General features: G+C 37.1%; 1 protein-coding gene across 2 annotated transcripts in view; it reads left to right on the forward strand.

Annotated features, from left to right (window-relative positions):
* Positions 1 to 18,422, forward strand: part of rasgrp1 (RAS guanyl releasing protein 1) — a 72,755-nt gene that overhangs the window by 38,940 nt on the left and 15,393 nt on the right. For both annotated transcript variants that reach the window (XM_003214495.4, XM_062968204.1), the window contains exons 5-12: positions 532 to 663; positions 4,243 to 4,396; positions 7,999 to 8,172; positions 10,066 to 10,182; positions 12,416 to 12,691; positions 16,027 to 16,107; positions 17,218 to 17,325; positions 18,014 to 18,123. In XM_003214495.4, the coding sequence (XP_003214543.3) occupies positions 532 to 663; positions 4,243 to 4,396; positions 7,999 to 8,172; positions 10,066 to 10,182; positions 12,416 to 12,691; positions 16,027 to 16,107; positions 17,218 to 17,325; positions 18,014 to 18,123 (1,152 nt within the window). The remainder of the gene's footprint in view (positions 1 to 531; positions 664 to 4,242; positions 4,397 to 7,998; positions 8,173 to 10,065; positions 10,183 to 12,415; positions 12,692 to 16,026; positions 16,108 to 17,217; positions 17,326 to 18,013; positions 18,124 to 18,422) is intronic.

Raw genomic sequence — 18,422 nt, forward strand, 5'->3', positions numbered from 1 at the left:
CTTTAGAAGAAGGAACTGGCAAAAACCACCTTTAACTATTAATTGCCTATGAAAACCCTATGAAATTTATTCGGTCACTATAAGTTGAAAGGTGACCTGAATTGTACATACACACATACAGAGAGTGGAGGTTGGAAAAGAAAGTGAAGAAGCACTACTTGAGTCTTCATTAAAAATGAGAAGCACATTGCACTCAAGTTTTCAGTCATAGTATCTGAAAAACCAACCCAATGCATTAATTTTTAATTTCTCTCTTAGTTCTAACATGTTACATTTTCCTGAGAGGTCTTCATAAAATGTAAACACGAAACACGTAACTTGGAAAATAGCTAGCATAAAACCAATTAAATGTATTAATTTACTCCTTACTCTATGTAGCAGATGGTATTTGGATAATGATGTACAAATTGCTAAGAAAATCTGGAATATGTATTGATTCTGGGTGCTTATGAACAGCTATGTATGTTTAACTGAAAGTGCCATTTACGTGCAAGTGCTACAACTGATGTTGCTCTAATTTGTTACCAACAGATATTGGATAAGAGAATTTTGGATCATGTTTAAAACTGATTCCAGCCTTACAAGCACCATGGAGGAATTTCAGGAACTGGTGAGAACTAATGGTGAGGAGTTACACAGCCGCCTAATTGACACGTCTCAAATGTGAGTGTCAAGGTCTTAATATATTGGTAAGGAAAAAATGGAACTATGAAACTTACATAGACTTGCTCTTAATTTTTTTCAAGAGCAAGTTGTTACATTGTATAAATATACGTATTTATTAATAAGAGTTTACATCTCTCATGTTAATTCTATTCTGAATTTTACTAGGTCCCTCTTATCTGGGTATTTTAATCTAATGATTCTATATTTATATTGCTGCTGCAGTCCCCCCACCTATGAAGTTTGACTGAATTGTGTTGGTGGTTGTTTCATATTATTACTGTTGTATTAACTTTTGTTTTAACTTTTGTTTTTTTACCTTATTGTGTTTTAACCTGTGTATATTGTGCTAATGTATTTGTGTTGTTACTTTTTAACAACGTGAACCGCCCCGTGTCCCTGCGAGGAGATGGTGGCGGGGTATAAATAAAGTTTTATTATTTATTATTTATTTTGTGGGAAAGTGCTTCTTCATGGGGTTACGTAGTTCTGATTTTCATTGTACAACCTCTTGGGGTGCAGTTTGTATAAATGCAAGGTAGAACTTGCAGTCATTCAGTTGGTCTAAAGAAAGTATTACACAGCTGCTTGTTCTGGTTATAGACAAGTGGTTTTAGAAAAAAAACATTTAGCATAAAGATTTGAGTTACTTTCTCATTTGAGGAACCTATCAATGAACAATAATATTTCTGCTATCAGTTCTGATAAGACAGGGTATAGGATGTTCAGAAAATATGCAGCATTTCTCAAGCTAAATACACTGGCTACAGAATTCGATCTGGTTCCCAGTTTGATGATTTGGTTTGCATTGATTTGGATGCTGCCTGATTTAACTCAGTTATAAATTTTAACTTGGGAATCGAAATGTGTGTATGGCTTATTAGCCATCACTGGGCACTACTAAATGATTGTAATTTTTTTTATTTGTCAGAATTAGTTGAAATTTGCAGACATTTTCAGAAACACTTTTTTCTTTGTGCTACTTTTTTATTTAAAGGGAACTACACTTTAATTTATGATTAGTGAAAAGTGTTTGAAGCTTTGGTAGTTTTGCTTAAGTTTCTCCCGGTCACAAAAAGTGCAGCAACATAGAGTAGGTTTCCCACAAATGCTGAAACTAAAATCCTTGACCTTGTGAAAGAGAACTGGTAGAGAACAATGAGCACTGCATCAATCCAATGAAAATTTATTTAGAGAAGTATTGGAGATAGAGAGATTGGGTAAAACCAATTTATTGTGGCTGGAAACTACAAGAAGCTTCACAGAACCATACCCTGCTTTTCTCATGCCATTGCATTTTGTTGCTGTACCTTCAAGTCATTTCTGGCTTATGGGGGCATTAAGACGAACCTGTCATTAGGTTTACTTGGAAATATTCATTCTGAGAGGATTTACCATTGGCTTTGTCTTATACTCAGAGAATATGGCTTGTCCAGGGTCATCCTGTGGGCTTCTGTGGCTGAGCAGGAGTTCGAACCTTGGTGTCCAAAGTCATAATCCAATGCTCAAACAACTACATCACACTGGGTCACTATCTTGTTTGGCTATGGTGTTTGGAAAACTTGGAGGGAAATGTATTAATTCTGGAAAGACACACTGTGTCACTTTGTCACTCCAAATCATAATTGCAAATAAGTCTATCCCACTTTGACATAGACTTCTCCCAAATCTGTATAATTAGCCCCAGTTTGTTTCTGAACTGAGATTTCTTTAAATCCAAAGCACACTCTAGCTAAAGATATAAAGACTTTTGGGTAGAAGAACACTAGGAAAGCCATGGAGAAAATAATTAAATATAATGAGGCTGCATCACCAGCTAGTTCTAGTATATATATATAAATTTGAATTTGGACACCAAAATGAAAATTATAAGAAAAGTGGAGACAGGAAAACCAGACTTTGCTTCCTCAAGTTGTGCCTAGATTACTTAATATGGTAGTTATTTTTCATACATGCACACTGTTAGTTTTGTAGTATAAGAAACTGGCCATTTTCTTATTATATTATTTGTGGCTCTTGTATTAAATGTTCTCATAATGAAGTAGTGTTTAAGGACATATCAAGTTCATCCCTATAGTGTTAAAACCTTCTCTGTTGAACTTGATTTTAATATAATATATACCATATAGTTTTTAATCTGTTGAGATCGCAGTATTGCTTTTTAAATTATTGCAGCAGTGTTGTTTTTTTTAAGACTATCTTTTAGAATTGGAAAAAGTACAGAAAGAGATTGTTATGTTCATTCTATTCCTGTTATGGGTTCACCCGACTCCCATGAGGATAGAAACACTTGTGTTGAGCTCCACGTACATTAAAATCTGTGGCTTGTCCATGGAAGTTAAAGGAGGAGACTCACTAGCCTTGGACATTTATGGTCTTTTCAGCACGAGATAACTCATGTTTATCCTCCCAGATTCCTGGTTCTTGGTATTAATATTTAAAGTACAGATGGAAGTCAGTGCTGCTGTTGATTTGTACCTTAGCTTTGTTTCATTTTATTTCCATTTTATTAATGAGTTCTAAATGGCAGGTTCTGGTTGGTAAATCTCGGGATTATAATTATAGTAGACTCCGTAATTGTGAGGTTTATTTATCAGTGTTATGTATACATTGAGAGCCAAAATACATGTAGCACTACTTCTGAAATCATGTACCTAAATACTCTGTCAAACTCAGTGCAACTAACACCTGAGAAGATGGATTTAGAATTGCTCTATCAATCATGTAGAATTTGTCTTGGTGTTTTCTTCTTCTATAAAAGGCAGCTGAGAAAGCTGCAATCTGCAAAGCAAGTCAAGTTTGGTGGGTTTGTGAATTCTTTCCCTTTTCAGGGGATCTCGTCCACCCTCAGCTAAGCCTAACCTGTCAGAAAAAGCCAATGCATCAGTTAGTCTTTTAAAAACAGAAGCAAAGAGAACTCAATTGAAATCAAAACAAGGGATTGATAATACCTTGCAAAAATCAGATATCTGATTATTGTAACTATTCTTTGTAAGTATTTTGGCTTGATTTATTGCCTGGCTTTTATCTGACTAAAGATTCCCAACAGGAATGTTTTTAACAGATGTTAATTTCCACAGAAAAAAAGGGGTCTCATCTCTAATAATATATTTGCAAATTGCATTAGGAAATGATGCTTTGTTAGATAGGATGGTAAAATTATTTTTCAGTACTGTATTCATGGGGAATGCATTCCTGGCCTTGCATGGATACATGCAGATAATAGAAGACACTATTGAAATTATGGAATTCCAGCCCAAGAATATCATAGTGTCATCCTGGAAGACCTAGAAAATGATTAGAGAGGCCATATATTTTTCAGAAATGAATAAATGAAACTGCAGATCCTGTTTCTGAAGATATGGGGGTTGTAATGTAGGTAAAAATACAATATTTGCCTTATTTGCAGAAAAAGTAATTATGAGAGGTTTATTCATACTGCCCTCCAATATAAATTCCTGTGTCTTGTAATAGTTACATGATTTAGATTTCAAGGAATATATAAATACATTTTGCTGGAGGAGATAAAATAATGCATATCTCCTTTTCTTTCTTTCTCTCCATATTTTTTTCTTTAAGAAATGCTCGCGATTGGTCTAGAAAGATTACCCAGCGGATAAAATCCAACAGCAGTAAGAAACGAAAGGTGTCACTTCTCTTTGATCACTTGGAACCAGAGGAGTTGTCCGATCACCTCACTTACCTTGAATTCAAGTCCTTCCGAAGAATATCAGTGAGTTTTTGTATTTTTATAAACTAAATAATTACACAAATAATTTGTTAAAAGAGGCCAGAATCTTCTGACAGTTCTGACTTGTGAAACATATGTATTTTCAATCCCTATGTTGCCCTTAGTTTAGGAGCTATGTAGGGTTTGTGAAAGTCCTCCAGTCCTCCATTACAAGAAAGCAACCTCTGCAGTTGACATGGGTCCATTGCCTTGTCGATTGGAAATCAGCTGGTTGATAGCCCCACACATCTCTTGTATGAGAGGGAGTTGTGACAGGGACTCTATTTCTGCCTGTTACACCGGAGATTGCTCACCAGAGGCGGTGGAAATGGCAGCCAGTTGCTTCCTGAGTGACAGGACGCCTGGCTTGACAGCAGTGTGTGCGAAAAATACCTTGGAGTCCTCGTGGACAACAAGTTAAACATGAGCCAACAATGTGATGCGGCAGCTAAAAAAGCCAACAGGATTCTGGCCTGCATCAATAGGGGTATAGCGTCTAGATCCAGTGAAGTCATGCTCCCCCTCTATTCTGCCTTGGTCAGACCACACCTGGAATACTGTGTCCAATTTTGGGCACCGCAGTTGAAGGGAGATGTTGACAAGCTGGAAAACGTCCAGAGGTGGGCACCTAAAATGATCAAAGGTCTGGAGAACAAGCCCTATGAGGAGCGGCTTAGAGAGCTGGGCATGGTTAGCCAGAAGAAGAGAAGGCTGAGAGGAGACATGATATTCATGTACAAATATATGAGGGGAAGTCATAGGGAGGAGGGAGCAAGCTTGTTTTCTGTTGCCCTGGAGACTAGGACACGGAACAATGGCTTCAAACTACAGGAAAGGAGTTTCCACCTGAACATCAGGAAGAACTTCCTCACTGTGAGAGCTGTTCGACAGTGGAACTCTCTACTCCGGGCTGTGGTGGAGGCTCCTTCTTTGGAGGCTTTTAAGCAGAGGCTGGATGGCCATCTGTCGGGGGTGCTTTGAATGCGATTTCCTGCTTCTTAGTGGGGGTTGGACTGGATGACCCATGAGGTCTCTTCCAACTCTCCTATTCTAAGATTCTATGATTCTAGGGGCACAAACATCAGTTAATTGCACTGACTGCTTCTTGGTAAATGGGGCTAGGGGTGGATGGACTGAAATTCAGTATGTAGCATTGTAACTGCAATGCTAATGCATCCATAATCCTATATAGGATTCTGGTCATACAATGTATACTTAGGAGGTTCCGTTTTTAAAGTGATTGGTGGAGGCCATCGGCTATAATGAGAGACCTCTTGAGCATCCTTGTAAAGTTGATGAATTGGTAGAAGAATGAAGGTTTAATGAAATAGTTATATATAGTTGATGTATTAAATCATCTAATTTCTGTATCTCTGGGAACTGATAGAAAATTACAGTATTTTCCCCTTCTCCCTATTTTCAGGTGTTTTAGGTGGAATAGGATTTTCTGCATGTCAGATCCTTCTGTTTATTTCTTTCATTTAACCCTCACATTTGCTGTTACTATTTTTTTCAATGCATGATTGTAAATACCTTGTAAGTAGATCATGTGGTCCTGGTCTTTTTCTTGGTGCCTTTGGTTATATAAACTTTTCCTCCCTTCTCAGTCTTACTCCCCTTCTGTTTCTGCTCTTTGCTTCTCTAATATCCAGTTATATTTAGTTTTTCTATTAAATGGTGGTGAGTCTCTCATTAGTTAGTTAGGATGTAGGTTCCCCATGCATATTTAAATGAAAAGCCAAACTGTTAATAATAAAGTTTATTATTATTATTATTATTATTATTATTATTATTATTATTATTGACACAAAGACATAATATGACACAGCAAACTAGATATATATGCTGGATTTCATATCACAAAATCACAAGTCAAACACTTCCCAGTGTTTAGGACTGTGTGATGTATTTTCGGATGATGCGTGCAGACCCCAGTAAGGTAGCCTTTTGCAGTTGACAGATAGTAATTTTGTCAATGTTTATTGTTTCCAAATGCCAGCTGAGATATTTTGGCATGGCACCAGTGTGCCAATTACCACCGGGACCACCTTAATTGGTTTATGCCAGAGCCTTTGCAGTTCGATTTATTATTATTATTATTATTATTATTATTATTATTATTATTATTATTATCTTAAGTTTGCAACTTACAACTGCTTATCTTTGTTTTTGGAGTCAACAGTAGAACTCAAGAAAACAACAAAGAGAAATTGAAGCATGCTTTGTCTGCTGCTTTGCTAAATGAAGGCTAATTCCAAACAATTTTAGTTTTCATACTTTTCCAAAGAAAAAAAAGGGCTAACATCTTGGGAACCACTAATTTCCAACAGAAACAAGGGAAGAAATTGTTATTTCTATAGCTCTAATAGTTAGCATTAACATGTCTTGTGCTTCATCTGAAATGAAACACAGGCATCAAATCACATGAAATAAAAATAAATTGGAATGCAGCATGAAGTAACAGGTTTTTTGGAAGGAATTAGTTATAGAAAAATAAGCTTTCCTTTTAACAAGTAGGATTTTCAAATATTAAATGTTCTGTTTGGAATGGATTGGCAAGAATTGTGTTACATGTTGTCTAACCTCTGAAGGCTTTGGATAAGCTTTCTTCCTTCTATTACTTAGAAAGGTACAAAATACATGAATTCTACCTCCCCCCCCCTCCCCCCAAGGTCGCTTATGTTTTTGTTCTTCCATCAGGTTGTTTTAGGTCCAGAGGAGGCCTTTCCTAAAACAGGAAGGTCAGTGCAGTTAAACTGCATTATATGAGTCTATACTGATCAAAATAATGTGGTTTCAAACTGCATTATATGGCAGTGTGGATGGGGCCTGGGACTTGGAACCTCTGCAATGGTGTGGTTGGTTAAGGTGGCCCACCCCAGGAGACTTATGGATCTAAATGGATTCCTGATGGCTTCTGGGGAATTCCCTGTTGTCTTGGCAGGTAAATGTGTTCAAGCTCTGGCCGAACTCTGGAATAGGGAAATGGCCAGAGCAGTGGACGGACCCTAAACATCCTTTCCTATGGAGTGGAGTGGAGAGAAGCAAATTCGCTGGTTCACTAGGGAGCTGACAGTGATGAAACAATTGGAGCAGACTAGTGTAATCATAGTAGAAAACTGGAAAAGAGTCTGGTGTAACACAAGTTAGAGCTCATTGAAAGGTATATCGTAGCAATAGTTTCAGCAAAAAAATATATTTCTCTGAATCCACTCTGTCTACACAGTGCTGTCTTAAGTGGTCAGGGTCCTTTCCTACTCTAGCCCACAAGAGGAAAACAAAGATCACTCAACAGCTCACTATGAAGAATGTGTAAGAACAATATTGCTTGGATGTCCCTGAGATAAAATGGCAAAGTCAAGGTTTTAAAAATCTTTTCAAGCCATAGATAATTGAATCAGTTGATTCAGAATCCATGGATACGGGTGGCTGATTTTGCTCTTGGCCTCAATTTTCTTGGCTTCAGAGTATCATTCATTTGCACTATTTTCATTTCAGTAAGCTCAGTGCAGGTTATGTAGGATGTTTCATTTAACAGAAAAATGCATCTTTCTTAGGTTTGTCTTATAAATGAATCATTCCTATGACCCTCTCTTTTGTTGAAGTTTTCAGATTACCAGAACTACATCATGAACGGCTGTGTAAAGGACAATCCAACAATGGAACGCTCCATTGCTCTTTGTAATGGTGTTTCCCAGTGGGTACAACTAATGGTACTTAATAGACCAACACCACAGCTTCGGGCTGAAGTATTCATCAAATTTATTCGTGTGGCCCAGGTTAATGCATTATATATTTTCTGAGTTTGATTTACCTTTAGTTGATTCTGTTCAGGGCACTCCTTCTATTTCTTTTCAAGATATCATTTCCAATTATTTCATCCCTTTTAGGATTTACACTCCTCACATGTTTCCTCACTATCCCTGTCCAGCATTGCTGCCATGACCCACTGCCATTTGGATCCTTTCACAATAATGTAGCAACACTAGTCACATCCATCACTTGCACAGGCTTTTCCGGTATTGCTTGTGTTATTGAGTAGAAAACTTGAATGGCTGGATGCTGAGTGTTGAGTTGTGAAATACAGGTATAAGCCAGCTAACAAAATAGATGTGCTTCTGGATGTTACTTGTTTAACTTTGGTACTGGAGGCAGAAATTACAGGGAATCAACAGGGATGGATTCCTACACCAGTTGTTCCCAGACATTTTCCATCATAAGGTAAAGGTAAAGGTTTCCCCTTGACATTAAATCTAGTCATGTCCAACTCTGGGGGTTGGTGCTCATCTCCATTTCTAAGCTGAAGAGCCGCCGTTGTCCGTAGACACTTCCAAGGTCATGTGGCTGGCATAAGTGCATGGAGTGCTGTTACTTTCCCGCCAGAGCAGTACCTATTGATCTCACATATGCATGTTTCCGAACTGCTAGGTTGGCAGAAACAGGGGCTAACAGTGGGAGCTCACCCCGCTCCCCGGATTCAAACTGCCAACCTTTTGGTCAGCAAGTTCAGTAGCTCAGCAGTTTAACCCTTTTCCATCATGCAACCCTTCAAAAGACCCCTGTCCCCGCGTAAACCTAAACTTTCTCCCTAAGCATTGTGAACCCACAAAGTTCTTCCTTCTTTTGTCTACTTCTATTGCCTGAATGTTTTGTATTATGTAGTATGTTTGAAATCTTTAAAATATAACCACTAACATTTATTTTGGTAGAGGAAAATACTGAATTCATACCTAAAATGATGAATTAAATAGTTCCATTATTATACTTAAAACAGTTTTGAAACTAGGCTTTATGTCCAACAGCAGAATACGAAAATCCAGGGTGGCATCCAGCTTACTCCTAAATTAGTTTTTTTGTGTAAGCATAAGCTAAAAAGCCTGATTCACATCGATAGGTGGACATGAAGGGAGAATAGCCTTTCCGGCTACTGATAGCTATTTGTTTATCACTCCTACCCAAAAGTCAGTCAGTGGCACAGGTTCAAATTCCATTTTTAAATCAGAGAAACACTTAATTTCAGTAAGATCTTCATACTCTGTCATGGACTTTTAAAAAAGATTTTTTGTGGAAGCCCTTACAATACTTGTACAGAATCCTAGGGTTCCACGGAGCCCAATTGGGGAACCGCTGTCTTACATCACAAAAAAGAACAATTCAACATGTTTCAGCAAACTAAAAATAGTCACGTGTGAAAAGAAACATCCAAATCTGGTAATAATTTGACCATTAATAATTGCATAATTTCACAAAAACATTTTGAGTCTTCTAAATGCCATCTAAAAGCTTCCTACAAAATGTATCCAGAAATACTTTTTCCCTATACTTTTTCTAAACTCTTCAGCTTAGAAATGGAGATGAGCACTACTCAGCTTAAGCGGCTGAGGGGGAAAAGGAAAGGGCCTGAGGCTGTTAGGAATTGTGGGAGTTGAAGTTCAAAACACATTTTAAAAGATGTTTCTAAAAATGTATCTATTTGGAAAAGATGGCATAAAGAACTACAATCAAAATAAAGTTAATGACATTGAACTAAATCATTATATATGTTAAAAGGTTATATTGAATGGAAATTGCAACGCAAGTTTGAGGTGATGTTGCTATTTAATGATACTCTTCCAGAAGTGTATTCAGCTAATCAGGGACTGAATAATAACTTTTGCTCATTTTTGACACAGAAACTTCATCAGTTGCAGAACTTCAACACATTAATGGCTGTTATAGGTGGTCTTTGCCACAGTTCCATCTCTAGGCTTAAAGAAACAAGTTCTCATGTTCCTCACGATGTTCATAAGGTTAGCTGGACTCTTCCCTGCATGCTGTTTGCTTGTTTTACAATCTTTGTGTGTTTTGAATGGTTGAAATTGAATTTTCAATAATCATTAAATCATATTGCAGTAATTAAATCAGATTTGTTAGCTGAGAATATTGCTATCACAATGGCAGAATCAGCACATCAACTTCTTTATTATCATATATACTTGCGTATAAGCCAACCCAATTATAAGCCGATGCACTTAATTTTACCACAAAAAACAGAAAACCTATTGACTCAAGTATAAGCTGAGGGTGGGAAATGCAGCAGCTATTGGTAAATTTCAAAAATAAAAATAAAAATAGATACCAATAAAATTACATTAATTGAGGCATCAGTAGGTTAAATGTTTTTGAATGTTTACCATATTTCAAAGAAAAAAACAGTAAACTAGCTGGAAAAGTAGGGTCAACAGAAACAATATGGTATCAACAATAACATAATAATAATAATAATAATAATAATAATAATAATAATAATAATAATCAACAACTTCATTTCTATTCTGCCCTATCTCCCCATGGGGATTCAGGCTGGCTTCCAACATAGTAACAGATAAACATTCAATGCTTATATATAAACAATGCAGATAATTATAGTTCTATAGATATATAATTATATATACTAATGTCACATATGCATTTTCCCCTGAAATGTTTGCAAATCCTCTCTCTATATATGTGCATTTCCCTCCTGCAATATTTGCAAGCCCTATATATCTATGTTTATATCTATCTACACATCTGTCTCCATATATGTATGTGTATGTATGCATTTCCTCTGCAATATTTGCAAGGCTTATATATAGTCATATCTATGTAGACATGTCTATATATATTTCTGTGTGCATTTCCCCCCTGTAATATTTGCAAGCCCTATATATCTATATTCATATATATATTTATCTAGACATCTCTCTTTATATAGATAATTATATCTATATAAGATTTGCAGAGACTTGCAAACATGTGAGGGGAAATTCATATATAAAAATAATGTATACACATAGGTACAGATATACAGGTACATGGAAATCTCTAGATAGATATCTATATGTAGGATTTGCAAAGACCTGCAACCATATGAGGGGAAAATTCATATATAAAATTAATGTATAGATACAGATATATAAATACATAGGGATTGCAAAGGCTTGCAGGGGGAAATGCCTAGATTAACAAATATTTCAAGGGAAAATGCTTTTATAAGATCAATGGATATATATGGTTTGCAAAGACTTCAGGAGAAACATGCATATATAGAAACATATTTATAGATCTATAGGACTTGCAAAGGCCAGTGAACACTCCCAAAGGAACAAAAATGCATATATAAAGTTAATACATTTATATACACACAAAAATAGCCAGGAAATTGGGTGGGTTTGAAAGAGAGCAATACAAGTAAGGAGGACATGAAATATATCTTTCCTCCCTTTTGATTGGAAAAGAAAACACACTGTTAAGGGAAATAAGAGTCGCTCCTGACACACATAAAAAAGATGAGAAATATATTGTATATGGCAAACAATGGCCTCCAGGCTCCACTGCCAGCCTTGACCCCATTATAAGCTGAGGGAGGCTTTTTAAGGTCAAAAAAAGGACTGAAAAACTTGGCTTGTCTTCGGGTATATACGGTACTTGTGTTATCGGTCTTTAAATAATACTTGATTCAATGAGTTTAAAGGTATCCTTAGGGGTTTGCCTTTATAACTAAAATTTATTTTAAATACGAGAGAGTTTCTAGAGATGTCTTCTGGAAGTCTGCAAAACAGTCAAGTTAGTGGCCTTGTTTGGATAAAATGCTAAATCATAACTTCCCTAACTACTTCTCCTTTTCCAGTGGCATTGTGTGGAGTTGGGAAGTTTTCACTTCCCTTTGTAGCTAAACAATCTGGGATGAACTTTAACTCATTAATGGAAGTAGTACAACTTCATGGTTAATCAGAAATGGAAATGGAACTTTATGATTTCTTCTTTGTGGTTGTTCTTGAGACAGGGGAGGTTGACTGTCCTAAGTCCAAAACTTACAGAGGCTCATTCTCCTAATGCTGTAATTTCACTAAACCATGGTTTCTTATTAATAGCAAGTGCAGGCACTATGTTGGCATTTCATGTATTAGAGTGCATACTGGATGGATTGTTTTGTTCTGTGGTTTTAAAGTGACCTTGCCAATTAAGGAAACAATGCTGCTTTTGTTACGTTCCCTCTAGGTGTTCAATGAAATGACAGAACTGCTGTCATCTTGTAGGAACTATGATAATTATCGCCGTGCTTACAATGAGTGCTTTAACTTTAAGATCCCTATCCTTGGAGTACATCTGAAAGACTTGATTTCCCTTTATGAGGCCATGCCGGATTACTTGGAAGACAACAAAGTTAATATCCATAAGTTATACTCATTGTACAACCATGTCAACGAACTGATACAGCTGCAAGATTTGGGGGCCCCATTGGAGGCTAATAAGGATCTTGTTCATCTCCTCACAGTAAGTCACGTTTTTATAGATTGTATATATTTTAATATTATTCTGTGGGATTACCTGTATGTTAGGAAGCATCAGCTATTAAACCAATATGGGCAATTTAAGCCACACAGGGAAATACTTCGTGTACAGCTCCTAGCTCAGTAGCACATAAACATTGCTTATGGCATCCAAAGAACTAACAACATGTTTTTGCTGATTATAGCCAACTATACTACATGAAGTGCTTTGAATATGTTTTTAATCAGATTTATGGATTTTAACTTACAATTTTAATTAATGCAATTGCTGTTTAATTCTATTTTAAAGAGCTGGGCATGTTTAGCCTGCGGAAGAGAAGGCTGAGAGGAGACATGATAGCCATGTATAAATATGTGAGGGGAAGTCATAGGGAGGAGGGAGAAAATTTGTTTTCTGCTGCCCTGGAGGCTAGGATGCGGAACAATGGCTTCAAACTACAGGAAAGGAAATTTCACCTGAACATTAGGAAGAACTTCCTAACTGTGAGAGCTGTTCAGCACTGGAACTCTCTGCCCCGGGACTGTGGTTGAGGCTCCTTCTTTGGAGGCTTTTAAGCAGAGGCTGGATGGCCATCTGTCAGGGGTGCTTTGAATGTCATCTTCTTGCTTCTTGACAGGGGGTTGGACTGGATGGCCCATTAGGTGTCTTCCAACTCTATGATTCTATATTTGTATATTTTTGGATTTTAAAGTGTATTGAAATGTTTTTAATGTAAGCTAATTTGAGTCTCCTTTGTGAAGAAAAAAGCAGGGTATAAATACTACTACTACTACTACTACTACTAACAACAACAACAACAACAACAAACAACACTTTACTGCCTTTATGCAACGAACAAAATGATCCCTCTCATATTTCATATAGAAAAATTGACTAGATTGATACCGTCTTTCTGCAAACAATTGGTGATGGGAGATTGTTAATCAAACTTGAAAGTAGTAGACAAGATCAGAAGACACAGGGCAAGACACATAGTATAAAGCAGTGGTTCCCAGACTTTTTTTGATCAGGACCCACTTGGCCAGGGACCACTTTGACCAGGGACCAGTTTGACCAGAGACCACTCTCCAACATTAGTACCAAAAGGGTTATGAATCAGTTTTTAGTCAACTTTAGATTTGGTTTGGTTATTTGGGGTGCTAATTCGGTAAATTGCATTGATAGCTTACATCATTTCTAGTCTCTGATACAGAACATATGCCATCCAGTAGCTGCCATCTGCTTGCCCACAGGAAACTATATTGAATAATCTAGAGCTGATGTTGTCTATTCAATGCAATGGTCAGCTCTGCGGAAAGGAGAGGGAATGGAATTAATAAAATAAATAAATAAATAAATAAATAAATAAATGATATGCACACATACATCAAATTTGGGCTAACCTTGATGAAATGTTTAGTTTTTGCCTGAACCCACTGCTATAAATATAGGGCTTCTAGATATAGAGCTTTCTTCCTGGGATCCTTTCACATTACACAGTGAAGCTAATGTATTTTAACTTTAAGTGCCATTGCAACACTACATGGTCTTGGTAGTTTGGAGAGGCACTAGAGCTCTCTGGCTGAGAACTCTAAGCCTTCCCTAAACTAAAGACCCTAAGATTTCATGGGATGTTGTCATGACACTTAAAGTAGAATCATACCACTATGATTGTATAGTATGGAAGGGCCTGTGGATTGTCAGATTGCAGGGAAGCCACCAATTCTTCTGATAAATGCTTGGGGAGCAGGGATTAAGAATTGCCAGACTGCATAGGGACTACCTGTGCCACTGATGTCTGGAAGTTGGGATTTAAGAATGGTTGAAGTATGGAATATTACCAGGTTGCCACTAAGCACGTTGGAGGGCAGTTTGCCTACTTGCATTGTGCCCCAAGTTTGCAGAACCAGTTTTTTGGCTCTGTCCCTCCTGCAATACTAAAAATGGAATTGGTTTAGTGATTCTTTAGCCTGATTCCAGTGCTATCACAAGATGCTTTCTTGTTGAAACACTTGGTTTCCATTACACTTCAGCCAAATAATTTAACACATCAGAAATGCAACAGACCTGTGAACTTTCACAATGTTAGTGTAAATCCACTTTAAGTGAAAACTGCCATCATTCTGTGAATGTCTGTTTGGATTGTAAATTATTCTTCATCATTTGGAAAGTATGGGTTTAGGTGGTACAGCTGCTCCCCTGTCTTTTAAAAATACTTATATTTATCTGCCAGCTTTTCAAAACATGTTGACCTAGTTTAGACATAACACTGTAACTATGGTTTGAGCGTAAACTAGAAAACCTACTTTCTCCCTATGTTTGTGTGTTTACCTCTCCCAAACACATGCTTGTGATAAAATGACAATATTTTGTTTCCATTTTGGATTAACCATAGCTTGAACTATCATCTGAACCTTGACCCAAGTATCAAGAGTCAACGTTTGGCCATAGCTTCTCCAGCTCTGACATTTTCTATGAGTGCAGGACCTGCCAGAGCTAAGTAAAATAGCTTTGCATTATCATGAGAAGAATATATAAGTGACCACAGCCATTTTTAATATGTCCATTGCTTGGCACAGTTCTGGGGTACCATACTACGTTTGCCCAATAGGACGTTTATTCAGGGAGAAGACTTCACATGAAAACCTTTTTAGACTGCATGATGGAAGAAAATGGTGCCAGTTTTGGATTGACCCCAGGTTCAGCTTATCAGTGGTTGAATTGCTGCTCATTCCTTGAGCAATAAGATTTATATGGATCAATGCTGGAAGATATAGGCTGAGATCCTGCTATTTCCAAAACGTACCCATTCAACAGTGCAGCCTGTCTCACATACAGCCATTTCTGTATTGTTAGAAAGTGAGGTTGCATCCAGTTCTTTGTGTGTAACTAGGCATGCAGTCACAGGCATTTGCTGAGAATTTCAACTTGTGCGAGGACTATAAAAGTACATAATAATTCATGAACAGGGTACAACTTATGCACTTTTTGCACTGCCTATGACACCGCATTCATTAATTCTTTCATTCGTTCATCTATCATGTTTGTATCACATTGTTCCTTCAGTGAACTCAAAGTGGACATATGCTTCTGCTCCTCCCTATTTATTTTACTCCCAACAACCTTATAAGAGAGTCAGACAGAGAGAGTGGGGGTATCCTGGCTTAATGGGGACTTGAGGGAGAATTTCTTCAAGTGAGCATTGCATTGGTTCTATTTTGAATGGTTTCATGTGATGCGTTGTAGACTAGTTCTTATGTATAGGCACATACAAAAAACAACAAGTAATTCATCCTATGCTGCAGCATCTTAAAAATTGTTCCTGTGTTTGATTTCAGTTGTCCCTTGATCTTTACTACACAGAAGATGAAATTTATGAACTTTCTTATGCACGAGAGCCAAGAAGTCACCGGGCTGCAGTAAGAATCCTAACCAATTACTTCAGAACAGTTTCTTATAGCTTCCATTATATCATTACAATGAGTTGTTAATACTTACTGTGCTATTGTTTTTAGGTTTGAAATTAATGTATATACTGATACCAACAAATAAAATTATTTTGTCATGCATTATAAACCACTTTAAGCCATAATGGTTTAGTCAAAAATAGTCTAGCGTATAAATATTTCAGTAGCAGTGCTCCAAAGAAGGGAAATAGAACAATCCACTCAGTAAATACAACACAACAATCAGGATATAAATATCATTGAGGATAACATCCTTAGTGCAGACAAACAAATCACACTTGCAGTATTGATTGCTGAGATGTGTCAGACTCAGGATAGAGCAAAGCAGGCTGATAGGATCTAAGTTATTTAGCAAAATAAGAAGGTTGGAGAGGGAGGAGGTTAGTGTTTTAATAATTTAGCCCCAAAACCAGATCAGCAACAGGACACACCCAAAGTCTACAAATGTCAAAGCCAAATCTTCAGCTGGACTTTCAAGTCAGAAAGAAAAAGAAACAAGCTACTGCCTGCATTCGGCTTCACCATAAATACTTTCACTTGGGAAGTGGTTGCTGAAACTTCACAGTGTTTCAGTCCTTTCATGACTGGGCTTCCATACTAATTGAGAGGTATTGAGAAATTGTGGCTGTTTCACTTCCATGTTGTGGCACATTATGGTACTAGGGGCCTGAACTTCTGATGACAAGTCCTGGCAGGTACAGACATCATGTAACTTGTATCATGGTAGTTAAGTGGCAAGATTACTTGGCCTAAATTTAATATAATGCTCAATGTGTCAGGATTCTTGTCATTTTCCTAGTTCCATTCTCTATGATGACAAAAACATTTTCCAGAGAGCTTTGCAGCTTTCCCCTAAAACCTGTGCTCAGGGGGCAGACAAGATTGTACCGATAGATACCTACTTTGGATTCTGTCTTTGTGTAAGGGCCAGTCCTTGTACCTGAAAGTTTCTGAATGAAAATATTGTGAATACAAAATATCCAACTTGTAGTTTAGTATTTTTCATTCCTACAATAACACAGAAAGGAAGTCCTTATTTGTGTGTTCTTATTCTTACTGTAGCCTTTGACGCCTTCTAAACCTCCAATAGTCGTAGCAGACTGGGCATCTGGTATTGCCCCAAAACCTGATCCAAAGACCATAAGCAAGCATGTTCAGAGAATGGTAGATGTAAGTATGCATTATTATTTACCATGAATGTTTGATATCAATGTCTTGTGCTTCTGTGTTTATCATTTTGTCTGAAGTTTTGTCATTCCATCACTGGAAAGAGAAGGGAGGTGATTTTTCTACTTAGGGTGGAAAGAAAGATTGATATTAAATGAAGCCCTACCAACAAGGAGCAAAACTCAACAAAAGGATTCCTCCCCACGAGTGCAGAAAAAGAACCATCATGGTTTTCAACCAATATCCTGTTGTCAGTTGAGCTCACAGAATCAGCAGATTTCATTGACAGGACTGAAGTGGCTATATGTCACTTATGAATTGGATTATTGTGTCTCCTTTGCCCTCCCTCTCTTCTCTGATACCAAAATCTATACATGTTCAAATCCCATTACACATAATGGTGGTGTAAAAATTGTACCCCTTATATAAATCACAAAATCAAGGTTTACCTTTTGGAATATTGGGAGGCATATTTTTAAGCCATGAATGGTGCAATCCATGGATGTAGAATCTGTGGCTATGGTTGTATTCATAAGTTTACCTCTTGGTATAATACAACGCCATACAGAAAAGCATTTAAGTTTAAATCATAGTCACAAGCATCAAAAGTTAATAGCTTCATACTGTTCCAAAACAAATAAAGTGACATTTAACTGGTTTCAATTTAGTTTTTTCTTGTTACCCTGTGCAGTCGGTTTTCAAGAATTATGACCATGATCAGGATGGATACATCTCTCAGGAAGAATTTGAGAAGATAGCAGCAAGTTTTCCTTTCTCGTTTTGTATAATGGACAAGGACAGGTGTGTATATTCAAACTTGATTTTTGCATTTGCTGTAGTGTGTGTTTGTGTGCATTTTAAATGTGAAGATGCTATCTTGAACTCGGATTAAGAAATATTTCTTGAATTAATGTTCAGCTAGACAAGTCACTGTCAGTCTGGACTTAGAACTACAATTTCTTAGAAAACTGTTCGCATAACGGAGAGGACATTTGGACATTCCAGAAGCAGTGAGTGAGTGGCCTACTTGACCATTACTCTCGTTTATTGACTTTGAACCTGGAAGACATGAGGAACCGTCTGGAACAAACCATCTGGAA

Source organism: Anolis carolinensis, chromosome 1, assembly GCF_035594765.1.
Source record: "Anolis carolinensis isolate JA03-04 chromosome 1, rAnoCar3.1.pri, whole genome shotgun sequence".
In the NCBI taxonomy this organism is placed as follows: domain Eukaryota; kingdom Metazoa; phylum Chordata; class Lepidosauria; order Squamata; family Dactyloidae; genus Anolis; species Anolis carolinensis.